This window comes from Rhinolophus ferrumequinum, chromosome 9 (assembly GCF_004115265.2).
Source record: "Rhinolophus ferrumequinum isolate MPI-CBG mRhiFer1 chromosome 9, mRhiFer1_v1.p, whole genome shotgun sequence".
NCBI classification, from domain to species: Eukaryota; Metazoa; Chordata; class Mammalia; order Chiroptera; family Rhinolophidae; genus Rhinolophus; species Rhinolophus ferrumequinum.
This window is the reverse complement of record NC_046292.1, coordinates 21,015,323-21,042,145: the sequence shown is the minus strand read 5'-3', so window position 1 is coordinate 21,042,145 and position 26,823 is coordinate 21,015,323. Positions and strand designations below refer to the sequence as shown.

General features: G+C 51.8%; 1 protein-coding gene across 1 annotated transcript; it reads left to right on the top strand.

Moving 5' to 3' along the window:
* The first annotated feature begins 426 nt into the window (after positions 1 to 426).
* On the top strand, positions 427 to 25,053 carry LAPTM5 (lysosomal protein transmembrane 5). Its single transcript, XM_033115520.1, has 8 exons — positions 427 to 548; positions 15,620 to 15,713; positions 16,371 to 16,447; positions 17,773 to 17,901; positions 18,635 to 18,757; positions 20,224 to 20,319; positions 22,281 to 22,373; positions 23,649 to 25,053. Exons 1-8 carry the CDS (start codon positions 465 to 467, stop codon positions 23,736 to 23,738), a joined length of 786 nt encoding a protein of 261 aa, XP_032971411.1. The 5' UTR covers positions 427 to 464; the 3' UTR covers positions 23,739 to 25,053.
* Positions 25,054 to 26,823: the final 1,770 nt, after the last annotated feature.

Genomic DNA, 26,823 nt, shown 5'->3' with positions numbered 1-26,823 from the left:
TTGCAGGCAGCCAGCCAGACCTCGGTTTGAATCCTGTCACCAGCACTAACTACTGCGTAATCTTGGGTGAATGCCTCGACCTCTCTGGATCTCTGTTTCTCTATCTGGAAATGGGTTTGGTAACAGTCTCTGCTTCCAAGGGTGGTGGTGAGCGTCCAGTAAGCCGGGCGTGTGAAATTGCTTAAACCCCAGCCCTGGCACCCGGTAGGTAGGTGCTGATGGCGTAAGGGTCTGCTCTCCCTGGGAAGCCCCTCCTGGGAGTGGTAGAGGGCCCTCTGTGGTGCTCTGAGGCCGGCTACAATCCTTCCCAGCTGCCCCGCCCCAGTCATGACGATCTTACCCCTGCCTGTCTGAGGGGCAGGAAGGAAGTGAGCAGGGCAGCCGGCAGCTTCCCCTTTTTCTGGCCTGTTCCAGGCGCAGGGCTCCTTTCGCCTCAGTGCCTTGGAGGAGGGGACGGCAGCACCATGGCCCCCAACGTGGCCATCCGCCAGACCTGCTGCTGCTTCAACGTCCGCATTGCCACCACTGCCCTGGCCATCTACCATGTGGTGAGTGTGCAGGCAGGCCCAAGGAGCCTCTGTGTGTGTGCATGTATGTGTAAGTGTGTGTGTGAGACAGGGCCCCTAATCTACTGAGCCCCCTCCTATGGGACGGCCACTGCTCACCACCTCTCTGTGGGACCCTACTTGGGCCTCAGTCTCCCTCTCTGTCAAATGGACGGGAGGGGAACTTGCAGCAGCTATCAGAGCAGAGCAGTGGTGGAAGTAGGGGTCCTTGTTCTTCGAGAACATAGCTCACCTTCTCTCTGAGACTCAGTTTCTGCCTTTATAAAATGGGAGGAAGTAGCAGCCACAGGTCATCTGGCTGCAAACGGAATCCCAGATGTGAAAGTGCTTTGGAAGCCAGAAATCTTGGGAGAAATGGGGGTTGGGGTGGCTGCCAGGATATGGAGCCAGGCCGCAGAGGCAGCATTGACTCGTCCCGTCTGTGGGGCCTGGGCCACTGGACGGGCTGACAAGTGGGAATCTCCCCTTTGTGTTTACAGCTTGGGCAAACCACTGCCTTCTCTCCACCAGGAAAGCTTGAGACCTTGTGCTAAGTGGCAGGGAGGGGGACTTGCCTGGCTCAATCTCTGTGGGGCACCCTGAGGGGGAATGGGCCCAGTAATTCCATTTTGGAGTTTGGTGCGCACCGCTTGAGTGTGGAGCCTTGACTCGGGGTGAGTCACAGCACCCTGGGGCCAGAGGCTCCCCTGTTTCAGTGACCGAAGGTTGAGAGTCTCTGTTCTGCTCTGTCCAGACCCACCCCGCAACCTACAACTCCAAACCACGCCCAGCTCCCCCAGACCCAGGCCCCTTCCTTTTAGGGTGACTCAGAGCCTGAGGTTAACAGCTCTCTCATGAGCTTGGAAGGGCTTCCTCAAAATTAGCCCAAATTTGCACATTGTGGTGGGCTCCTGTAAATGCTTAGACCTGGCTGCGTCTGCTTCTGGTAACAGGCAGGGCTGTGGCAAGAGACCAGGCTTCAGAGGGGTGGTGCTATTCAGTGGTCAGTGCACAGTCTCTGGATCCAGACTTCTGTATGCAAATCTTGGCCTCACCACTTCCTAGCTGTGCAGCCTTGGGCCACTTGCTTAACCTCTCTGAACATCAGTTTTCTCATCTAATAAATGGGCATAAGGGCAACCTCTGATAGGGTGGTTATGAGGATCAAGGAAGTTAACATCTATCAGGCCTTGCCTGACATGTAGCGGAGTACTTTCTTATTAGTAGTGTATCAGATGTAGAGCTTGCTGTCAAGCTGTCAGACCCCAGAACTCTGGTTTCGGGAGGCGCTCCAAGGTGGCCTTGCCTAGTTTCTGCCAATGCAAGAGTGATTCTGAGAGAAGCGAATGGCACCTTAGCTATCCCCACATCAAGTCCTTAGAGTCCCTTCAAGCTTTGAGATTGTGCAACATTCTTGGAAGGACAGTATGGTACGCAGAGGTGTCGCTGTGGGATGCAAGCCCCTGGATCTTTGCCCTCATTCTGCCACTAACTGTCTGTGTGACCTTGGACAAGTTTCTTTCTTGGGCCTTAGTTTCTCCTTTATAAAATGAAGGGTGTGTGTGGGAGGGTGTGGACTGGCTCAAAAGTCTCACACTCCGTGGTGCCTCCAGGTGCCAGACAGGTCATGTAAGTGAGTGTAGTGGGGCAGCTGCACCTGTGGTGACCTGGGGAGCCTGTTCTGTGTCCACTCTGGTGGCTGCTGTCTGTTTCCACTGAGTGTGCCATGAAGGGATGTGGGCCCTGGCGGCGATTCTTCCGATGTTTAGAGAAGCAGGGAACACAGGCTTGGATGTCACATTTTCTGGTGTTTCCATGTTGGTGACTGATTCAAGGTAGAAAAGAAATGCCTGTGCGGACCAACTGAATCCATCTGCAGGCTGCCTGGGCCAGGAGGTTGTTCTGGAAACTCTGGACTTTGTGACACTTGAGGTTTCTTCTTGATCATACCATCTGAAGTCCTCACCTGTACATGACATCAGTGACATGACATACACGACATTAAGTGACCTCAGCGCCCACCCGCAGAGCTGGAGAATCTGTGGGCAAGTGATCAGGGAAGACTTCTTGAAGGTGGTGCCGTTAGCAGAGGTGTACAGTTGGGTTGCGGGGAATATGGATGGGGGAGGAACGGGTGTGCAGAGGTGTGGAGGCTGAAGGACAGTGGCTTGTGACACTACACAGACCAACCTTGAGGCTTCCGGTTGTGGAGCAGGAGGTGGTAAGTGCTTGGAGTGACAAGCGAAAGAGTCTGGACCTTCACTATTGATATTTTGGGCTGGAGAATTCTTTGTTGTGGGGACTGAACTGTACATTGTAGGATGTTTAGCAGCATTCCTGGTCACTACCCACAAGATGCCAGTAGCACCCTCCAGTTGTGATAACCGAAAATGTCTCCTGGGGGCAAAATCGCTCCCAGTTGAAAACCACTGTCTATAATATGAGTCACGGGATACTCTAGAGCAGAAGGATGAGAACAGAGGCGAAGCCGTGAAGCTGTGTGGCTTAGGCGGTCATCTCTGGGCTGCGGCACTTAGTTGATTCCAGTGGGGGATGGTCCTCCTGTCCGCTCTGTGATAGGCTTCTGCTCCTTCCCAGAAAGGGCAGGGGCTGAAGGCTTTCCTGTGGCCCAGCAGTCGTGTGGCCAGTGTGCTGTCAGGGCCTTGAACATCTGGATGGAAAAAGATGAGCCGTCCTCCAGATGTGTTGATTAGTCAGATTGCTTATCATCTGGAGCTAGTCAAGGGTGACAACCCTGCACGTTGAGAGCTATTTGTGGACTTGGCCTCTCTGGGGAGGGTTAAATTGGGCCCTTGGTGTCCTGGGACAGTGCCACCCATATGGAGTCATCAGGGGCGTTATTACTCGCGGACCCTCCTGTGTCCAAGGGCTGGAGGGTCTTCCTCAGGATTTTGCTGCGTTTGTGCAGAGGGTTCCTGACCCAAACTTGCACATGTAGGGGAGTCAGAGAACTTTCTTAAAGTGGCCACTTTAGTCCTGGCTTGTCTGGCAACCTAAAGCATGTCCTAAATCAATGGCAGGAGGTGGGGACCCCTAGAAGGCCCCTTTGCCCAGAAATATCTCCCTCCCCGACCTCTCTTCTTCAAGGCCCCTTGAATTCCATTAGAAATGCATTGCCTGATGCAAAGCTTACACCTGTAATTTCAACCACGTAACAACAGGACTTGGGCGATGAGAGGAGGCTGATGCTCGTCGTGGATGTCTCTGGGTTGTAGGTTTGCGCAAGCTCTAATTGTTTTCTACTTTCCTGTATTCTCTACATTTGGTACAATGAGCATATACTACTTTTTAAAATAAACTTTTTATTTTGGAACGGTTTTGGATTTACAGAAAAATGGTGAACATTGTACGGAGTTCTAATACATGCCACACCAGGTTTCCTTTATTGTTAGTTAACATCTTACATTTAATAAGGCACATTTGTCACAACTGACGCGTTGATTGATCAACACTATTATTAACTAAAGTCCGTACTTCATTCAGGTTTTTTCAGCTTTCCCCTACTGCCCTTATAGTTTTGTTCTAGGATCCCATTCAGACTCCCATGTTACATCTCGTCCTTGCGTTCTTCTTGGCTGGGACAGTTTTTCAGATTTTCTTTGTTTTTGATGACCTTGACAGTTTTGAGGGGTACTAGTGGTACATTTTGTTGAGTATTTCTCAAATGGGAGTTGTCTGATAGTTTTCTGTGGTTAGACTTGGGTAAGGCGTTTTTAGGAGGAAGACGGCTGAGGTAAAGTGCCATTCTCAGTCGTGTCACTGTTGGTCTTGACCTTGATCGCCGGGCTGAGGCACATCTGTCAGGCTTCTCCACTGTAAAGTTACTGTTTTTCCTGCCCTTCCTATACTGTCCTCTGGAAGGAAGTCACCGTGCACAGCCTACACTTACGGAGTGGGGAGGTATTCTCCCCCTTCCTTGAGGGCAGAGTAGCTATATAAATTATTTGAAATTCCTCATGGGAGATTTGCCTGTTCTCCTCATTTATTATGTAAATAAATGATTGATTTTTTTTTTAAATCAGCAGGGACTCATGGATATTTATTTTATACTTTGTGTTATAATCCAATGCTACTTTATTTGGTGGCTCAAGTATACTACTTTTTAAATTGGAAAAAAAAGGAAAGCAACTTTTATTATTTAATGGAGTCTCTAGTGAAATGAAGCTACATTCTCAAACAAGTCTTTGTTTTACGTGTCCAGCCCCAGGCCAGGATCCAGGCCTGACTCATTCATGGCCTCTGCCCTTCAGGGGTTCTAGTCTGTCCAGGAACAACTGTGATAATGGCTTTGATGGATGACAGTGCCGGCTGTTATTCAGGCACAGATGAGGGGACTTAGCCCAGCCACGGGTGGAGATTGGGGATTCAAGAAGGGCTTCTTGGAGGAGGCCTGAGTACCAGGGATGAGCAGGACTTTGCTTGGGTACGTGGGGAAAGAAAGGGCATGCCAGGCAGAGGGAGCTGCACGAGCAAAGGCTTGGAGGTGGGGGACCATGTAATGCTTTGGAAACCTTGAGAAGTTCATAAAGCTGGGGTGGAGGAAGGGCTGGCTGTGAGGTGTGGCGGGGGAAGCTGGAGAGATCAGGCATGGTGGGACTGGACCAAGTCCCTCCCTTCTTTTAGGCTTCATAGCTAAAAGGATGGACCTCTGCTTGGCCCGATTCTTGCATTTTATAGATGAGAAAAGAGAGGTCCAGGAGGGTCCCTGACTTGCTCCAGGTCACACAGGGAGGTGGGGCAGGCATCTGTACCATGCCGCTACTACTGGCACACAGGTGTGTGGAATGAGCCAATGAGTGAACGAATGAATTCTTTACCTGGCTCCTGGGCCAGGAGTGGTCCATCTGTCTGGGAGGCCCTTCATTTCTTCTTTATGGTCCAGCTCACAGGAAGTTTTCTCCTCCAGGAAGCCCTCCTGATTTGTCTTCCTCAGAATTCCAGAGGCTCCTCTATCTGCTCCACTTTGGGATTGAAAAAATCACAGACTTATCTCCATCACTCACTCGTGATGTGACCTTGAGCAGGCAGGTGCCTTTGCTGTCTGGGCCTCAGTTTCTTCATCTGTTAAATGGGGCTAGTGGTCGCTACCTACAGGGTAACAGTTTTGAGGTATGGAGCTGATGTGGCCCCATTGGAGTAGGGCGGGGGGGATTGGTAGGCAAGTGCCCAGAGTGGGCTGTGAGAGTGGACCACAGAGGCCATTCTCCTTTTGAAATCTCAGCTCTCTGGGGTCTTAAAATAGGCCCCAACTGTTAGGTGGGGAAAGCCCCAGATAAGAATCTGTTAGATTCTTTGCTTTCACGCCCAATGCCCCCATGTGGTTCTGTGCCCTTCCTGGAGGGGTTGGGGGCCGTTGGGGTAGGGTGGGGTTGCAGCCCCTCTCAGCACCATGGTTGAGGGAACTGACTTTTGCTCCTCGTCTCGGGTGTGATCACACCCTCTAGCTTATAAAATGTTGGAGGCCCTCAAGAGAGCCCCTGGACCCACTAGGCCAATGAGGGGAGGCACACAGGGCCTCTGGGGGCAAAGTTAGGCTCTTCCTGCTGCACTAGGCCTGGTGGGCCGAGTGATGATGGTCAGTCACCTGTGTGAGCTGGGCCAGGTCAGGCCAGACCCCAGGCTAGGCCTCATCCTCTCCACACTTACTGGTTTTCAGGCCCAAGGGAAGGGAAGGAACAGGCTTCTGGAAATGGGAGGTGGTTGGTAGTCCCAGCCGTCGGGGGAGGGGGAGTCATCTTGGTTGGAGGGACTCATTGCTGTCAGAGGGTCATAGCTGGGGGAGACACCAGCCCGGGAGAGGGTCCTCCCTGGTGCAGGGGCTGGGGGCCACTCAGACAGGCCCATGGCTGGGGGCAGGGCCTGGGTGCACCAAAGCTTCTCTATCACCAGCCTGTCCCCGAGCTCCCAGGAAGTGAAGCTTTTATTTTGAGCCCAGGGCAGTGGTCTGGAACTAGGACTTTGCTCTGAGGTCACTATAAGCCTGTGTTAGTCTCCCAGGGGACCCTACCCTCTAGGGAAAGGCAGGGTACAGAATGCCTAATGAGGCATGAAGGTGACCAAGGAGCTGTGCAGAGTAAGGGTGTTGGCTTCCTGCCCTTCCAGGTCTTAGCCCTGCTGGTGCACCCCTTCCAGCCTCAGTTTCTTCCCCTGTCAAATGGGGTTCAATAACTATGACCTGCAGGGTCATTTGGAAACTCAAAGGAAACCAGGTAGGAGATAACACCTGGCATCTAGTGAGCACACCACAAATGGCAGCTGCCACCAGAGCTTCCACTTGACAGAAGAGGAAACAGGGTCAGAGAGGCCAGGCTCCGTTGCTGCGCCAGACGGTGGTGAGGGAGGGGTAGGAGGGTGGGGGCTGTCAGCTGTAATATCCGGGAGCCATGTCCTTTTCGTTTTTTTTTCTTTTTTAAAAGTTTTATGAAACTATAGTTGACATGCAATAGTATATTGGCTTCAGGTGTTCAACAGTGATTCTGCATTTATATACCTTACGATTGATCACCACGATCTGTCTAGTAACCATCTGTCACTGTGAAAACTCACTACGGTATTATTGACTATGTTCCCTGTGCTGTACACTACGTCCCCGTGGCTTATTTATTTTACAATTGGAGGTTTGTACCTCTTATTCAAGAACTTTGTTCTTATTAACACAGAGCCCACATGGGAAGATGCAGTCTTGATTTCACCTGCAACATGGGGGAAAAATGGGACTGGTAACAGAACCTGCCTCATAAGGCTGAGGTGAGGGGGAAACGATGTGTGTGGCAGGGTTCCAGGAGACCTGGCCTCTCCTAAAGGCTCAGCAGTAATGGTTATACTATCCTGGGTGGTGTGGGAGGGCTTTGCTTTGAATGTAAACGGGGAAGTGATGGTTTATGGGACTAGCTTGAGGGGTGCAGGCTGCTTCTCCAGATACTCAGGAAATGGAGGAGGATGGAGGCTTCGGCCAAACCTGGAGGCTGAATCTGAATCTCAGCCCCCAAAAGGCTTACCTTAAAAGGAGAGTTGATGACCTCCCTCCTACCCCCAAGAGTGGCAGAGACCAGTGGGGTTTACAGGGCCAGGAATTTTACCCTTAGCACCTATTCCTTCAGGGGAAGGAAGGCTTGCCATCCTGTCTCCTTTCATAGGGGCGGGTCTGGAAGGTCAGAGGACAGAGGGCGTGCCTGGGCAGCCACAGGCCAAGCACAGGCAGGGGAGGGAGCTCCAAGGACGCCACACTGGCTTTCCCAGATGGCTCCGGGCCAGAGCTAGGTGCTCCCTGCACAGTGCCCTCACGGCAATTTCTATGCTGCAGAGTGATAGACTACGGCGAGTGTCATCTGAACTGTGTTCTCTGCAGTCTCCCTGCCTTTGCATGAGCTGTCCTTTCTTCCTGGACTGCTCTTTCTCCTGTCCCTGCCAGCCCCAGAGTCATCACACCTGTAAAACCATGTGTCCCCCCCAGCGTCTCTCACATCCCTCCTCCAGCCCCACCATATGGCAGCTACCATTTCCTGGGGGCCAACTGTGTGCCAGGCATGTGATCACCCCAAGTCACAGTTCCCCGAGAGAAACGTCTTACAGTTTCCTGAATGCATCTCACCCACTTTTGCTTTTGCTCTTGCCATTCCCTCTGCCTGCAACACTCTTTCCACTGCCCTTTGAGAGAAATCGTTAAGACATGCTGTGTCTCAGAAGCCTTTCTGGAGCCGTCACTCCTGGACCTCGAGTTCCCAGAGCTTACCCCCATCCCAGGACGGCTGCACACCTGCAGATAAGGGGACCCTGTGCTCACGTCCTCAGGTCTGGAGGCCGGGAGGCTCACCTACGGCATGACTGGCCTGATTCATTTTTGTAACGCCCGGGGCCAGATAGAGCAGCGGCCAGCTGATCTCTGTTTTATGTTGGTAACCTTTTATTGCTGTGTAATTGACACATCATAACTGCACATCTTGCACTTTTACAGGGTGAACACACACGGGTAACCTCCACCCAGATTAAGAAATAGGACAAGACCAGCACCAGAGGCACCTACTACCCCCATTGTCACTACCTTGCCGCCACTGACTTGTCCCAGCATGTGTGGTTCTAGAACGTCCCAGGAATGGGATTACACAGCATATGCTCTTTAGTCCTGGCTTCTTTCTTTCCACATCTTTTTTGTCAGCATCCCCCCATTGCTGTGTATAGCCAGCCCCATTGCTGTGGGGTTGTACAGTACTTAATGCCTGAATATATCACAATGTGTTTGCCTGTTCTGGGGCGGGGGAGGTGGGGAAGCGACATTAGGTTATTTCCAGCTTGGGCCATTACAAATAGAGCAGCCACTGCCAAAGGGACGTGCAGTGTGGCATCCACACACAAGCGCCTCTGCTCGTCAGTCCGTGTTTCTGGACCCTCACCTTTGGAAGTAGACATATGTCACCTCACCTACTCCTCACAACTGCTCTACTAGTGGGTGGATGCTTCTCTCTGTTCCATAGGTGAGGAAACTGAGGCACAGAGAAGTAAAGTGGCCAGATGAAGGGGACAGGGATGGGAGGACAGCAGAACACCAGCCGCGGGAGAGAAGTAGGGCTCTGGAAGAGGTGTGGGCAGCTTGGCTGGGGCTGTAACTGAGCTGAGGCTCTGGAAGTGGGGGCCTCGTGATGGTATCTGGGCTCCTGGGGATGTGTCTGGGGAGATTGTGCTGCTGGGGAATGGCCCCCACCGGCTGGCCCCCTGATAAGCCTCAACAGGAAGTATGGGGTGGGTGTCAGGGAGGGGAGCTTCCTCTTGAGTCTGACGCATCTGGTTCTCTTCTCCCATCCTCCTCCCAGACAACCTCAGGGCCTCCAGGGAAAACAGGGTGGGCCTGGGAGGTTGAGAGGACTGAGCTTCAGGGAGAGGGTGATAATAGTAATTATGGTGGCCTCGTGTGCAGGAGCCCCTGAGTCCCTAGGCTCCCCTAGCGGCAGGAGGTCAGGGTGAAAAGGGAAAGAGGGTAGGAAAGGGTGTGCACTTGGGACCCATTTTGCAACCTACGTTATCTGTTGGGGGCAAGCCCGGGCCTGACTCCTTGTGCAACCTCTGCCAAGTTGCACACAGGCCTCTGCTCTCCTCATAGGAAAGTGGGGAACAATCCTGACCTCATAGATTTGTTAGGAGGAGGCAACCAAGCTCACAGATAGGGAAGTGCCCTCGCGCCAGCTGGTGCACAGTAGGTGCTCACTGAGATTTGGATTCTCTGTCAGTTTTACCCCCTGAAATCTGGGAGGGTGGGTCTCTGTCTGTCTGCTTCTGAATGGCTAGGTCCTGAGTCCCTTGGAGGTCCTAGAGAGTGGGCCCACCTTTTTGTAGAGGGAACTGGTGTTTGAACCCCGGAGTCAGGGGAGTCAGTCTGCTGTTGCCATGGTTTCATCACTATCATCGTGTCATGAATTCACCAGCTCCGTCAACATCAGCCGCAGAATCAAGGCTGTGCGATCATTGCCGTTAATCACCACCTCCCAGCATGCTCGCTGGTGTTACCTCTATCACCACCATGCCAGCCACATCCACTGTCACTTCTATAATCATCACTCATGTGATCATAACTGTCACCACCATGCCAAACCCAGTGACATGCAAGCCAGTCCCCACCTCCCAGCACGGTCGCCATTGTAACCCCACCTGTTCAATTCTTCCTCCCTGGCCTTCAGCCGTGGCGTCTCCACCATTATGGCCCACATTCAGCAGTGCACTATTACCCCCACCCGCCCTGATTTTTCCTCTCTTCTTCCAACCCCTGCTCCCTTTGTTTCAGCTCAAGTTATTAGTTGCTCATCTAAACCTCTAGGAAACAAAAAATATCTCCTGGCCTACTGGCCACTTGCCCCACTGCTCAGCTTAGGGAAGTTGTGCTGGTTATTGAGAAAGAAGGAACAGGGTGGGAGTGGGAACCAAAACCAGAGAGAAGCAGAGGAAAGAGGTGAAAAAGGGGAATGGAAAGTGGGGGGTGGCAGTGAGGGGGGCTGGGCATGGCCCGGACTGACCCAGTCACTCAGCCTGAGCCCTGGCTTGGCATCAGGGGCTGAGGCTGATTCTGGCTTCGCAGCAGGCCCTCTGTGTGACCTTGGGCAGCTCACTACCTCTCTCTGAGCCTTGCTTTCCCACTGGTAACACCCCCTGTTTAGGGAGGAGGCATTCCCGCCCTCAGTTCCCTGGATCTGCACCAGGCTCCAGGCCGTGGCATACGGTGTCCCCTCTTCCCAGAATGCTTTTCTCTCTTCTCTGTTGGAAAACTGGTCCTTATCCTTCAAAGCCATGCTCAAGCTTTTCTGGTTTGTGAAACCCTCCCCGAGTCTTCCAGACAGCGGCGATCACTCTCGCATGAGACCTCAAGACCCCTGTGTGTCCCCTGTCGTAACTCTGAACATACCGGTCATCCATCAGTTTCTCCTGGGGACTGTGACACCTGCAGGCCAGGGTCAGTGGCTTATCCAGTCAGGGCCTGGAGGCGGTATGTGCTCAGAGAGTATTTACTGAAGGAACAAGCAAGGGAAAGAATGAATATCCACAGAGATTAATGAACACTGCCCAGCTGTGCTATAAGATTGGTGCAAAAGTAATTGCAGTTTTTGCAATTATTTTCAATTGCATAACAGTGTATGGAGCGCTTGTTGTATGCCTGGCTCCGGGCCAGCATGCTGTTTGACCTGACGGCAACTTTACAAGGCAGGTTCAGTCATGATCCCCATTTCCCAGATGAGGAGACTGAAGCTCAGGAAGTTTAGTGGCTTGCTCAAGGGCACAGAGCTCAGGTTGGGCCCAGGACCATCTGACTCTAGCACCCCAGCTCTTAGCCATATAATCTCACCATGTAGAATTAAGGAACAGTGAATGAGGAACAGGTGGGTGAATGCGTGCTGTCTGCCTGGGCTTTGTGGGAGGAGAGAAGCCCTGTTCCAGGAGGGCGTGTGTCATGGCCAGCCAGGCCCTTCAAGTACAGGGAGAGGTAGAAACTGGGGAGGTGTGGGTGGAGGGAAAATGAGGGCCAGGAACCCTGGGAATCCTGACTGCTGGGGTTTCTGGGCATCTCCCAGCTTATGCTGTAGGTACGCCAGGTACTTTTCGGGAACTGCAAATGGCTCTTGGTTCTGGACTTGGGTGGAGCAGTGAGGGTCTTCTAAGGAGCAGGGTGCATCTCTTGGTGGGAGACCCCGGGAAGCCTGGGTGTGATGTGCCACAGTTTGCAGGAGTTCCACTCCCTTGACTCTCCTGTGTTCAATGATCCCAATGACCTTGGGTACAAATGGGGTGACTCTGCTTATTAACCAGAGGGGGAAACTTATTTCCAGAGGCCAGAGAGGAGCCAGGATCTGGCCAGGGTCAGACAGCAGTGAGGCAGTGGGAGACACCTCCCATGGCCAGCTGCTGTGTCCAGGGCTGGGGGAGGGTGGGCAGAAGGTTGGTGAGACCAGGGCCTCGGCCCCCGAACACCGCTCAGCCCTGAGTGGAGCCCTGGACCCTGGGAGCACAGGCATCAGTGTTCCATTCCTAGCAGGGCCACGTGACACAGGGCACATGAGCCTCCATTTCCTCATCTGTAACATGGGGAAAATAGTGCCTCTTTCAAGGTTATGGGAGATTGCAGTGCAAGCCTCTGTGTACAGATCTGAGCACATAGAAGGTGCTAAATAAATGTCAATTTCTCTCCATCCCATGTCCTAGGGAGCTGAGCCTCCTAGTTTTCTCTGGATAGAAGCTGGTGTCTTCTGTCGAAGGTTAGGGGCCCGCAGAAGTTCTGAGTCAGGCTCTGACGTTGTCTCTCTCTGTAGCTCAGGGCTGGTTCCTGCCTTCTCTGAGCTTTAGGGTTTTCATCCGGTGAATGGGGACAGAATCATCTCCCTCCTCCTACAGGGTTGTTGAGAAGGTGACATGGGTGAAGGGTGAGCCTGTTTTTAAACACAGGTGGTTTTTACAAAAGTAGAAATAGTTCTGGTGCTTGCTGCTGCTGCTTGCACAAACTGTTGGGAGGGAGAGAAAACTTAGGAGGGAAGAGGAGGTTGGCGCCCCTCTCTGACTCCACTGAGGCACCGACATGGGAGTGGGGAAGGCGGTCAGACCTCAGGCAGAGCCAGGAGGCCGAGAGATGCTGGGAAGATAGTGGAGGGGGGACACGAATCAGATCTAGAGCCCATCGGCCTGGGTTTAAATCCTGGCTCTACAGATTACCAGCTAGGAGGGCCTTGGAGCTCTCTGAGCCGCCCTTTCCTCACCTGTGAAATGGGGGTGGGAAAATTAAGAATAGTCCCTTTACTGGGTTGTGGAAGAATCATTGGGATGGCGCGTGTGACACACCCGGCGTGAAGTCAGGCTGTACAAATGTCCCTCCCATGCCCTCCTCTTGCTGAGGTCACAGGACATTCAGGAGGGGTGTTGGATGCTACTGGCAGGATTGCAGGTGTGGTGGCAGGGCCGTGAGAGGTTTTTAAGGACAGAATTGAGGAATTAAAGGAGGTGGGGAGGTTTGGGAGTTTTCGGTGGTCTCCAAAATGGGGTGATGGTCAGGATTACCACTGGGGCCTTAGGATGACACTATTAGAATTTATAAAATTCTAATAGTATTAATTTTTGCTCTCTGTATTAATTTTTGGATTTTTTGTATGTATGTTTCATGATGTTCATGGATAAACCAGGATAATAGCACAGGATATATAATTTAGAAATACAAAAATATAGAGGAGGGCATTCAGAAGGTTCACTGACAGAAATGGACGATCAAAATATCTGAGCCCTCTGGGATGGATGCTAGCAGGGGCTCTGAGGTGTGTTTTTTTTTTTGGGGGGGGGGCAGGGTGTAAGGGAAGGACCAGGACAGCACTGGGAGACTTGGACTCCAATTCCACTCTGTCGCCAACTTGCTGTGTGTCCTTGGGCAAGCCACCTAACCTCTCTGAGCTCATAAAACAAGCAGAAGGAACTTATAAAAGAAGTGGACGAAGGCTCTTTCCAGCAACTGGATTTTGGGATTGTCTGATTCTGAGCTTTGCTCCAGATCTCAGACAATCCTGGATTCTTGGGACTTCAAAAGTCTTCTTGTGCTACACCTGGTAGACACTCATGTGCCTTTCTAAGCCCAGCTGCCACTCATCTGGGATGGGGAGCTCACCATCTTGCAGGGTGCCCTGTTCTGTCCTGGACTGAATTGTTGTCTGTCTCCTTTTGTCTTTCCCTCATTGAAGGTAAACCTGGGAGGAGAGGGGCTGGGGCTCCAGGCTTTAGGGGCTGAGGAGCATCTTTTCTCTCTCGGGGCTATTTCCTGTGGGTGCCAGCCACAGCCTCCACAGCATCTGCCTTCCGTTTTGGGCTGCTCTCAACTTTCCTGGTGAAACAAAACCTTTTTGGTTCACCCAGGTAGAGGGGGCAGCTAAAGTGAGCTCACTGTCAGCCCCCTGGCATCCTGCTCCTGGTACTGCCCGACCTCCCCTTGTAAGCTCACATTAGCCAAAAGCAGATTATGTTTGCTGAGCACTTACTGCCAGGCCCCAAGCTCAGTGCTTTACAAATACTCTGCAATTTATTCCTTACTCAATCCAGTGATTGCCATTTTCCAGATGAGAAAACTGAGAGGTGAAAGGACTTGCCCAAGATCAAATAATGGCCTGGATTCAAGTCCATCTATATTTGACTCTGGAGCCCAGCTCTTCATCACTCTTCTGTGTTGTCCCTTTCTGCCCCCCTGAACAGGATGTAACATGGCAGGAAGACAGATTGAGACCTGTGTCTGAGTTAAAACCCCACATAGTCAGCAAGGGGGAAACAGATGGTGGGTGTCTGGTGGCCTGTCTGATGAGCATGAGTTACCAGTGCAGGGCAGCCTAGAAAGCCAATGTAAACTTAGGCCATATTAATAGAGGTAGGACACCTACTATAAGGGAGGAGATGGTTTTGCTCTGAGTGTGGGTGGATGGTGCCTGGAGAAGTGTGTGTGTGTGTGTATGTGTGTGGTGGGGGAAGGGCAGAAGGCTTGCGATAAGGACATGGACATACATAAGATTGTGAGTTTCCCGTGGCTGGAAGCATTTAAGTAGAGGCTCCATGACCCAGGATTCCTGCATTAGAATTAGAAGGTGGAGGGCATGGGCCAGGTGACCCCCAAGGTCCTTTCAAGCTGTAGCTTTGTGTCTGGACTTCCGAGGTTACCAGGGCCACCCCAAAACTCAGTCCCATCAGATTTGTCCCTTCGCCATCATTCTTAGCAAGGGTCCCCTGAAAGAATGGGGTTCATTTGTTCATCCATCCATTAATGTATTCATCAAATCCAATAGCTAGAACAGTGAACAAGAGACACAAGGACCTACAGCCCGTGGGGACACTAGTAATAACAATAGGGAGTGTAGAGTGAGTGCTTATGATTGGCCAGGCCCTGTAAGTGGATTATTTCCTCTCTGGTCCCATGGCAACCCTATGAGGCTGGTCCTGTTATTATCCCCGTTTTGCAGATGGGGAAATTGAGAAGCCGTGGGGGAGGGGTTTGGCAGGGCACCTTGGAGAGTCATTGATCAGATGCTTCCAGGCCTGTGTTGATGACTCCAGGAACTTGGTGCTCTCTGATGCTCAGATGCTGTGACTAAGACCCCATGATGCCCAGTGCCTGTTGTTATAAAAGCAGAGCATAGGAGGGACCCAGTCTTAGTCCCGCACCTCCTTTTCAAGCCTGACCTTCAATAATTCCAGTCACCGCTTTCCCGAGAACATGGTTCTCAGTGTTCTCCTGGGATGTTCTCATTTACCCCTCCTAATTGCCTCCTAAGGGAGCTACCATATTATCCTGAATTTACAGAGAGGGACACTGAGGCACAGAGAGGCCAAGTAACTTGCCCAAGCTCACACAACTGGGAAGAGGCAGAATCAGGATCATGAGCTTCAGCTGTCTATCTGTACAGGCCACACTTTTATCCAGGATGCTCCACTGACCTAGCATTCTGTCTTTTCCAAGACCCCTCCTCACAGGCCCCCTGACTGCACACCCTCGGGGAGGGAGAGGACTGGTGGGGGAGTGGTGCACACCCTGGCTGACCAATGCTCTGTTCTGCCCCCAGATCATGAGTGTCTTACTGTTCATCGAGCATTCAGTGGAGGTGGCCCACGGCAAGGCCTCCTGCAAATTCTCACGGACAGGCTACCTCAGGATCGGTAGGTCCAGGAAGGGGTAGTGGGGAAGGAGAGGGGAGGGGCCCTGGCTGGGGGTAGACAGGCTGGGATTTGAGGCCCTGCCACTTCCCCTCTTTGAGCCTCAGATCTTTCATCTGCAAATGGAGCTATTCCACCTGTCCCCACCTGGGTCTCCAGGTGTGGCAGAAGATAGGATGGTGCTTTGCAAGCCTGACCAGCTTAGAAAGATGCCAGCAGGACTCTCCTGCTTACGCAGTCAATGGCTGCCCATCACACTGTAATAAAATTGAAATTCCTCACCTTGAAATCCAGCCCCTCTCTGGCCACATCTCAAATTTTCCTCCAGGCTCCCCCTGGTTCCCAGTTCTCCAGCTGACCACACCTGGTCTGGATGCCTTGTTCTCAGAGGCCTTCCCGACCTCACCCTGGTTAAAGCAGACCCCCAGCCCGCTCTCCCAGCCGGCACCCTCTGTGACACCCTCCCTGTGTCACTCAAAATGGTCTAGTTATGTCTTTGTAGCCCCTCAAGACTGAGAACTGCAGGAGGGCAGGGCCTGAGCTTTCATGTTCCTAGTCATCACCCCTACACCAGTGGTTCCCACAGTGTGGCCCTTGAAACCCGGGTGGGGAATCCCTACTGGCACATCTGGGCCCTCACTGCTCTCGCTTGCCTTTCAGCTGACCTGATCTCCAGCTTCCTGCTCATCACCATGCTCTTTGTCATCAGTATGAGCCTGCTGATCGGTGTGGTCAAGGTGAGGCCTTGTTAGGAGAGGGGAAGGGGAGCCAGGAATTGGTGAGCCCCCGCTTCCCTCCTGCCCTCCTCCTAGTCACACCCCCTGGCTGCCCAGAGGGTGGGAGGTGAGTATTGTGGGAGACCCCCCTGTACCCTAGAGATTGTCACTGGTGACCCACATCCTTTTAAACTACAAATGGAGGCAGGGAATTTTGACAGAGAAAAGAAGAGCCATTTTGAGGACTGGGGAGAGGGGAAAATGCAGCGGGTTTTGTAATCAGTGAGAGCAGAAGAGAGAGAATAGCCACATCCAGCTCAGTTCTATCCAGTGAGTGGATGAGAGAGACGGGCTGTGGCTCAACCTCCTGCAAAGAAGAACCGCCGGTCCCTTGGCCCCAGGGAGGCAGGAAGCCAGGGCCTCGCCACACAGCCCACTGGAGCAGGACCGGAAACGTGGCCCTTCCTGGGCAGACAGTGGCCTGGCACTCACAAGGCGCACTGACTTGGCGCTGGTTTGGAACGCCTCCATCTGGCCTGAAACGTCAGTCAGCATCACATCCCGGCTAATGCCATTCTCCCATCCCCGTGCTCGAGGGGTGACTCCTAGGGGCTTGTTCAGAAACACAGACAGATCAGGTCCTCCCTGGGTGTTCTGACACTCGGTCTGGGTTGTTTCGGCCACTTCCTGAGTGATTTTAGACAACCACATGAGAAACCACAAAACCACCCTTTCTGTGATTTTGCCCCCAGTTGTGGGTTCAGATGCACCAAAACTGGTCATAGTGGTCACTTGCTCTCAGTAGGGGAGGGATTTCAGCCTCAACGTCTGAGGGCCTCTTACCGTGAGGAACGTCCCCAGGAGCACCCGCATGCAGGATGCTCTCACTGTTTCAGCAGCACAGGCTTTTTCTCACCTCAGGGCCAGCTCATTTCCCCCTAGTACTCTCCTCCTTTCCCTCCTGCTTCTTTCCGGATCTACCCTGGTGACTCCCCTCCAGGGAGTCCTCTCTATCCCTTCTCCTCTGTAAAATGGCCCATTCTGGTTGGGTTCTTAAAAGGGAATTGAGTCAAGCTTGCTCCTGGAGCCCCTGGAGTACTTAATCTCTGTCGGTGGGGACTGTTCCTGTGTCTCCGGGGACACCACAGCTCCTTGCACTCAGGGCCTGGGTCTTGCCTTCTCCCTGTTCTCAGAGCCTCACTCAGAGGAGGGCATGTGGATCCACATGGGGCGGGAGGATTTGGGAGGGAAGGGAGCTGCCTGCGAGGGGACACATGGGGGCATCCGGATGCGTGCGGGGAAGTGGAGTGCAAGGGACCTGTGACAGTGCTGGGCCTGCTTTTCAGAACCGGGAGAAGTACCTGCTGCCCTTCATGTCCCTGCAAATCATGGACTACCTTTTGTGCCTGTTCACCATGCTGGGGGCCTACGTGGAGCTGCCTACCTACCTCAAGTTTGCCTCCCGGAGCAGGGCTGTGAGTACCCAGCCCCATCCACAAACTGCCCAGCCTGGGGAGGTGGGAGGGCTTCAGGCCGCGCATGGGAGCCCTCAAGGGCCTTCCGTAGTTGTGGCCTTCAGCGTCCCTGAGCCCCTCCCGATCACTCTGAGTTCCTTCCTCTGTCAAATGGGTCTCTGATCCCATCTATCACTATGCCTCAGGAGCATTAAATGAGGGAAGTGTATAGAGGTGCTCACACATGGTGAGCATTCAACAAATGCCAGCCCTGGGTGAATTCACACCAGAGGAAAGGGCACGTGCCCTGTTTTAGTCCCCAGCCCTGCTTTGTCCCCCCAACCAACTTCTAAAAGGAGATAAAGTTGACTAAAGCCACGCTGAGCCCCTACACTCGGATGCCTGTGATGGCTGGTGCCAATCACTGACGTGGCTCCCCAAAGCTGCTTTCCACACGTCTCCTGACGGTTGCCCTTAAAGAGACTGGGGAGATATACTTCAGAAGGGCCCTGAGTGGGGATTCAGGACCCTGGTTCTAGTCCCGAGTCTGCCACCGGCTTTTGGTGTGAACGTCGGAGCAAGGAGCATCCATTTTTCTGGGTACAGTGGACTAGAGATTCACTGGTACTCTCTAGCCGAGATAGTCTGTCAGGTTGAGGAACCCCCAACCCCCACCATATGTCCTGCAGTGCCAGGGCCTCTGGTTGGGGCTTAATTGCTGGTCTGTCTTCCTCCTCCTCTTTGTCCTCCTAAGCACCCCGCCAAGGTCCCCCTGATGACCCTGCAGCTGCTGGACTTCTGCCTGAGCATCCTAACCCTCTGCAGCTCCTACATGGAAGTACCCACCTATCTCAACTTTAAGTTCATGAACCACATGGTGAGTCTGGGCCAAGGGTCACTCCCATCACTGGCTGTGTGGCCTTGAGCAAGTTGCTTCCCCTGTCTGTGCCTCAGTGCTTAGGCTGGGTTTCTTAGAAGGGGATCCTGGGAGGAAGAGTCTTGTGAGAGTGACTAACTGATGGAGAGTGCTCAGGATGAACCTTGAAAAGAGTGAGGGAAGCATGTTAGACACAGGGAAGAAGCCAGGCAGACGTGTGGCTTTCGGGGTAGTCCTGCCTGATCCCGGAGGGAACCCTGGAGTATGAATTGTACTGCAGAAATAATGCTAGTTTTTTATTGTTGTCCAACCAATTCTCCCCAAGCATTGTGGCTTAAAATACTAAAAAAATTACCTCGTATAGCTTCTGGGGATCAGGAATTGGGGAGTGGCTTAGCTGGGCTGTTCAGATTCAGGAACTCTCATGAGGTCGCACCCAAGATGGGGATGGGGCGGCAGATGGCGCTGGCTTGGCGAGGTCTGAAGGGTCCACCCCAAGATGGCTCACTCGCATGGCTGTTGGCTCTTTGCCTCAATTGCACACCCTCTGAACCTTTAATAAGGCTGCTTCAGCATTGTCATATCATGGCTGCTGGCTCGCCGAGTGAGTATCCAAACGGGAGAGCAAGGAGGAAACTGCCACGTCTTGGAGGTTACACTCACCTCTGCCACCTTCTATTATCTGTGAGAAGTGAGTCTCTAGGTCTGGCCCACACTCGAGGGAGGGAAATGAGCTCTATATTTTGAAGGGAGGAGTATCAAAGAATGTGTGCACGTGTCTGCAAATGCCACAGAGGCTGTCCCGCTGCGAGCAGTAACCTGGCGTCAGTCAGTTGCTGCTTGCAAGCTGTCCCTAGGGGAGGGGGAGACCTCCCAGGTACTTCAGGATTAAGTGGTTCTGTCAGCCAAGACTGCCTTCTAGAGAAGGCCATGCCCGCTGCCAGCTGGGGGGTGGGGGCTCCACCAGGGCCCCCTGGGTGGGCAGCAGCTGCATCTGCTTCCCTGGGGTTGCTCACCTGTCTGGTGAGGCTGAAGGTAAGTAGCCACTGCCTCCCAGGGTCCTTGCAGGGATCAGCCAAGGTCGTGCCCTGTTTCCCTGAAAATAAGACCTAGCCAGACCATCAGCTCTAATGTGTCTTTTGGAGCAAAAATTAACATAAGACTCGGTCTTATTTTACTATAATAGAAGACCGGGTCTTATATAATATAATATAATATAATATAATATAATATAATATAATATAATATAATATAATGTAATATAAGACCCAGTCTTTTATTAATTTTTGCTCCTAAAGGTGCATTAGAGCTGATGGTCTGACTAGGTCTTATTTTTGGGGAAACGGTGGCTATGGCACACTGTGTTCCTGTTTGTGGAGAGCCAGCCTGTCATTTCTCCACATGTGGGTGCCATTAAGAGTTCCTCACGGCCAGAGGCACTGACGTGGCCCCCAAATCTGTTGCAGAATTACCTCCCCAGCCAGGAGGGAATGGCTTACAACCAGTTCATTAAGGTGATGATCATCTTCTCCGTTGCCTTCATCACCATCCTCATCCTCAAGGTGAGTGGCCCCTGCCCCACAGCTCTGGGGGGTGGGTGGTGATGCTGTTCCGCCCCAGGCTCACCCAGGCTAGACTGTTAGGGGTCAGGGAAGGGTGTCAGGGACTTAATGTGTAATCCAGAGAGGCCCCGATCCAGGGAAGGAGGAACTATTCTGCCTGGAATTAGATTCAGAAAGAGCTAAGTTTGAATCCTGGCTCTCCCCTCACTAGCTACGTGGTTACTTTTCAAGTCACTTCTCTCTGGGCCTCAGGTCTCAGCTGTGAAAGGGACATAATAAATCTTGCTTTGCTCATGTCACAGTTTTGTGTGATTCAGACACCAAAATGTAGATGGGTACTGAGGTCATATTACTAGAGGTTTGGTGATGAGAAGGAGGGAGGGGAATGGTTTTATTCTTCTCTGGGTGGTCAGGCCCAGAGGATAGAGTCTAGTTTCAGGTCCCAGTTATTAGAGAGATGGTAACAGACTAAAGTGTGTTAATAGCAGACAACCAGGAGGGTTAAGAGGCACGAAAACTCTGCCATGTGAGGCAGTCAAGGAAACGAGGGTGATTCAGTTTGGAAACGAGATGACTCAAGGGGCACATGATTGCTGTCTCCAAACACTCAAGGGACTCTCATGGAGATTCTAGAGGCCACAGCCAGGACCGTGGCCTGAAGCCACAGGAGGCTAATGTTGACTCAATAGAAGAAAGGGTTTTAAAAAAGGATTCTTATTTGACTATGAAAGTAACATACGATCGTTGTAGAAATTTAGAAACTACAGGTGAGCAGAAATAAGACAAGGAGCCCACCATCTACTACCACTCAGACCGGCACCAAAGGAAATGGCTGCATTTCCTTTCAGTCTTTTCATGTGGGTGGGTGTAAGCGAGGTCACTGCCTCCTTTCATCCGAGGCCCTGAGCAGTCTCTGGCCTCACCCAATGCCGACCTGAAAGCAGAATTCACTCCTTTTAACCTTTCTTCAAAGAATTGACCTAGCACAAACACATGACTGATGTGCCATGAGAACTTTCCTGAAGGCTTGGGGGAAACCAATGTGGGGGTTTATATCACACAGTGAACTGGAGAATAACTCCCCAAACCCCACCACACAACTCCATCTCCCCCGCCCCGCTCCTCCTTTTGATCCTCCGTTGGTCGGGATTTCTCTGGGCCCCTCACTCTGCCTCACTGGCCATCCTCCATCTACTTGGTTTTCCCTGGCCCTTCATGCTTCAGTCTTTGATAGTTCATCTTATTTATTTCTGCCGTTTCTACGTCCACATCATGGGACCCCATAAAACAAGAGACATTCCAGATGACAGGACCCGCTCTCCTTTCTTGGGAGCCAGTTTGGGGCAGAGAGAGAACTATTGGCTATTGTCCCCTGAACGTGACTCTGGGGACTTCACACCCCCCCCTGGAAATTGTCTCCTTAATTCTTACACCAACTGCTAAGAGAAAGCACTTGCTTATATCATCTGACAGATACATATATCTGTACATATAATTATTTTGCATTTATAAACATGGGATACTACTGCATACACTGTTTTGTAATCTGCTTTAAAAAACAACGTACAAGTAATTTTTAAGAAAAATCTTTCCTACTGTCAGCTCGGTCTTAAGTTGGGCAGAGCCATCTTGAGAGGTAGTGAGCTCGCAGTCCCCAGGGGTGGACAAGCAGGATCTGCAGTACTATTACCAACAGGGGTGGCGGGTACCCCAGAAGCCTCCAAAAAGTGCCTTCTTGTGCTGAGTCTGTGGGGGCAGTGGGAAGGAAAACACCTGGAATACTTGGGACTGGCAGGTGAGGTACCCCCCTAATGAGAATGCGGGTCTGATCGCAGCAGCTGGATGCTGCCTTCTGGGGTGAGCTGGGGCTCCTCAAAAGGTGCCTGGCATCTGTCCCCAGATACCAGATGGCAGGAAGGAGTGGGGTCAGCAATGCATAGCTTGACATGGGCCTTTTCCAGGTCTACATGTTCAAGTGTGTGTGGAGATGCTACAGGAACATCAAGTTCATGAACTCGGCCGAGGACAGCAGCAGCTCCACGATGCTCCAGAAGGTGAGTGGTGCAGGGTCAAGCCCCAGGTCTGCCATTCACTGTGACATTTAGGGCTCATCTGTCTCCCTCGTCGGGCCTCAGTTTCTCCACTTGTAACACGAGGGTTGGACCAGAAGAAATGTGAAGATCTCTTTCAGCTCTGGTCGTCTAGGCTTCTTTCATTCATGCATGCATTCAGCATTCTGCCTCTTACTCTTTGTTGACTTCATATCCAACCCTGGAGGTGTAGAGAAAACTAAGCTACCGCTCTGTTCGAGAGGAGTATATTGTCCAGAGCAAATCCAGACACAGGACTCTGATTACAACTTGGTGTGAGCCATGGGGGCACAGAAGAGGCAGCTGTCCTCTTCTAGGGTATGTGGGAAGGCTTCCGGAAGAAGGTGACACTTGACCATGTCTTAGACTGTCAATTGGTCCAAGTTCACTGGGAAAGGGGTCGGACCTTCTAGTCAGAGAGATGACGTGCATTTAGAAACAGCTGATTGGAGAAGTGATGGGAAAAGTGTAGCTGGTTTAGGTTGCTGGTGGCTCACTTTCCTCACCTGTAAAATGGAGAGTGTATAAGTCAAGACTTTTTTGATGGCAGAAACCTGACTCCATCTGACTTAAGTTAAGGAAAAAAAAAAAAGAAGTTATTAGCTCACAGAATTAGAAAGTCCAACGTAGGTCTGGCTCGGGCCTGGCTGAGTCCTGACATCTGGACATGATCTCATCCTCTCCACGTCTTGACTCCACTTTTCTCAGTGTTGGCTCCATTTTCAGGTAACCCTTTCCTCATGGTGGCAATAGGGTTGCCCAAATCCCTAGGCTGACATCTCACCTTCTCAGTAACCCTAGCAGAAAGAAAGTCACAGGAGCATGTCTGGTTGGACCATCTTGGATCACAAGCCTATTTCCAAACCAGTGATGATATATCGATAGCTAGGGAGATGAAATTCTACTTTGAGCGGCCATGCCTAGGTCTCATGTCCATCCCCTGGATCGGAGGGATGGGGTCAATTCTGGGAGCACATGAGCTGAGAGTTTTCCTGGGGAAAGTGGTGTGTTGTTACCAAAACAAGGGGGCTTGGTGCTGAACAGGCAAGTCTGTCCACTATTGGAACAGAAATTGTACCTGTCTCGTACATGCAACGCCTAGCACGTGGTAAGTACCCAAAGCGTGCTAGTTGTCATCATCATCCTGTTGCCAGAGGTGAAGTTGGAGCACCCTTGACTCCAGGTTGGGACTATGGTTACTTCTGGCCAATCCTCAGCCCTCATCTTTGTCCCTCCCAGGTGGTCCTGCCGTCTTATGAGGAAGCCGTGTCTCTGCCACCCAAGACTCCGGAGGGGGACCCAGCGCCTCCCCCATACTCCGAGGTGTGACACACACCAGGTCCCAGCCCTGGTGCTGGGAGAGGTGGAAATGCCTCGCAATCCACTTCTGTGCTTTGGTGGCCCCTGTGGCCTGGGTGAACCACCGGCTGACGTCAGGACAATCCGCTTGTGTTCCCCTCCCTGGCCTGCTTTTCCTGTGGGGCCTGGGCGACTCTCACAACTGGGTCAATCCTTTAGGCTGAACGACTCCTTGGGTCTCTCAAAAATTCAGTCCAACAGCACTTGGCTAATGTTGATCAGCTCTGACATTTGTTTAAACAATTGGCCATTCTAAATTGAGTGAGTTTGGTTAAAAAATTTCAGCTTGACCAGTTTAATCAAGAGGCTGACAGACTTCTGAAAACCCACACTTGTCAGTTCAGTAAAATAATTTGGTCAAACAACGACAGTCTGTTGCATTGGTTTGCAAATAGTGGTCAGTCCATTTCGTCAAGTAATCATCAATTAGTCCTCCCCACCGAATCCAGAGATACAGTTTCTTCAAATAGCTTGCTTACATGTTTATCAAGCCAGCCAACCATCAGTCAATTTAGAATAGTGATTAAATTCAATAATTTAAAAAATCAGCTTCGCCCCCAAACCATGCAGTTCAGTCTAATCCAATAACTGGCTGCCCACTCTGGTCGGTTCAGTACTTCCGGGTGGCTGAAGAGCCAGACAATAGCCAAACCATTATTCAACAGCTAGTTCCAGGAAGTCACAGTAATTTCAATCACCAGACAATCCCTGCAAATACACATGGTTTTGCTCAAGAGTTATCATCATTAATAATCAGTCACACACGGTCAGAGTAGTCACCTAGCAGTGGACTCCATGAAATAGGTCATCTCAACCACGATCACCTCTCGTAACGAACTGTCAGTGCATTCCACAGGCCAGTCCATCCAGCACCAATTTGGTTCTGGGCAACCCGGTTCTGTCTGATGCTTGTGGTCAAGCAGAAATTCAGCCTCGAAATCAGGCAAATTTGTTTGTTGGACTAAATCCACAGGTTAGTTCAGTCAAAACAGGCAAACCCTTTGTGGGTGCAGACCCTGCCATGGCAGCTGGTGTTGGTGGTACCTTAGGGAGGGTTTTGGCCCCAACAACCCCCTCTTTTGCCTGCTTCCCTGAGGGCTGGAGCTCTTGAGGGAGCTGACCAAGAGGTGGAGATAGGGCCACAGAGGTAGGTTTTCTGGGGCCTATTAGGGGGGTACAAAGAGAGAGGGCTGTGCAAGAGACTCCCCGCCAATACCTGCTCATATAATTGCTTTGTGTGGGATGGAGAAGAAATTTCAATAAAGCAGCAACATGCTTCTCTTGGGCTGATGTGGTTCCTCAAATGTGGTGTAGAAGGGGCTCTGTCATCCCCCCGTGCACGCACACACACACACACACACACACACTCACACACACACACCTCTTTGTTCAGTCCAGAGGCTCACAGGGGTCATGGCCAGCTGGGGAATGCCTGGACCTGGCTCTGTTTCTGATTACAAATCATGGGCCACATAAGCACCCACCTGGAGCCAGGTCCTGCACTGGGCACTGGGGGTGATTGAGACGGGTCAGACTTGCCTCCAGTTATCCACAGTCTGGGTTGGGGAAGACAGATCCATTAATAATTAGAATAGTTCATGGCTAACACCATGCCATGCCAGGGAAAGTCTGAGGGACTTCAGACAGCCAGAAAAGGCTTCTTGGAAGAAGTTCCACTAATTTGAGTCTGAAGGATGGGTGAGCAGCAGTAAGCGAAGTGGAAGAGGATGTTCTAGGCAAAAGTACCAGGATGTGGAAGGCCTCCGTGGATGTGGAGGTGGGGAGCTGGGGTCGGTAGCTCAGTGCGGCTGCAGGTGTGGAGGGAAGGGAGAGAAGGCTGTGGAGTTCTTGGGGTTTGGATCAGGAAGAGCCTTTGCATACCTTAGGGTTCTTTGGCTGTAAGCTCACTCTGGCTAACTTTAGCCAGGAAGGGCATTTACAGGAAGGAGGTGGTTGCAGGTAACAGAAACGTTGGTGAACCAAGTTTATCAGAAAAAAAAAAAAAAAAAAAAAAGGTGGTCATGATGTTTCTTGGCTCACATGAATGAAAAGTCCAGGGATTTCTGACTTCAGGCATGGTTGGACCTAGGAATCAAATTCTTCAATAATCTCTTTTTCTCTTTCTCTACCTCTCGCCTTCTTGCTCCCCGGCTGAGCTGCTGGGGGCCTGCCTGAGAGTGAAGTCAGCAGAAAGCCTGAGGCAGTTTGAGTTGGGCTCCATCACTGGTACCAAAGAAGATCTAACAGAGCCTTGAATGTCACACCCAGTAGTGTGGACTTATCCTGGGATAGGGGGAGTCTTTGAAGGGCTTTGGGCAGGGGAATTACAGGGTCAGGTTTGGGTTTGGGGTTTAGGAAGGAAGAGACCAAATGTAGGGACTCACACGAAGGCTGGTGAAGTTGCCCTGTAAGGAAGCAGAGAAGGCGATGGATTTGAGAGGTGTTGTCAGCCTTCTTGCTTGTCAACTTTTCTTGGGGATAGCAGATTTCTTTATGGATTTTGTCTGCTCCGTTATCTGATCCCCAAGCAACTGATAAAGTGAGGCTCTAATAGAGATGTTCGGTGGCCTCCCATTCACACATGAGGGCATCAAGGCCCAGAAACATCAAGTGACTTTCCTGAGGCTACACAGCGGTTAGGGATTAGACCAAGTGCCTTTTTTTTTTCTGTGCTCCATATGGAGGCTGTTAAGAGCGGTTGGGCTCCCAGCCTGTGTGAGCTCTTGCTTCCTGTGATGATCCATATAAAGAGGTCCCCCAGTAGCCCCCATTAATGGAGGATTGGGGACAGAAGTTCCAGGAGAAAGGGCTTGACCTTGTCTCCAACCTTGCATCCTCATCAAGAGGACACCAAGGGGCCATGGCCGTGTGTCCCAAGGAACAGTTGAGGTGGCCTGGAGCCAAGGAATAGGCTGAGATGTATAGTGGGATTGTACCCTGTGGCCAGGCAGCTGGGACGGGGCCGGCCCAAGGAACAGGAAATAGCTGGGTTTGGGGAAGTCTCGTGGACCGGCCAAGCGATCGGCTGGGCAGCCCTCACCACGGTCCTATCAAT

Bases quoted from the DNA above. Each gene is read 5' to 3' on its own strand.
- LAPTM5 (XM_033115520.1), top strand. From the start codon at position 465: ATGGCCCCCAACGTGGCCATCCGCCAGACCTGCTGCTGCTTCAACGTC. The intron at 18,758-20,223 runs GTGAGTCTGGGC...AATCTGTTGCAG, and splicing joins TTAAGTTCATGAACCACATG to AATTACCTCCCCAGCCAGGA. The intron at 22,374-23,648 runs GTGAGTGGTGCA...TGTCCCTCCCAG, and splicing joins GCTCCACGATGCTCCAGAAG to GTGGTCCTGCCGTCTTATGA.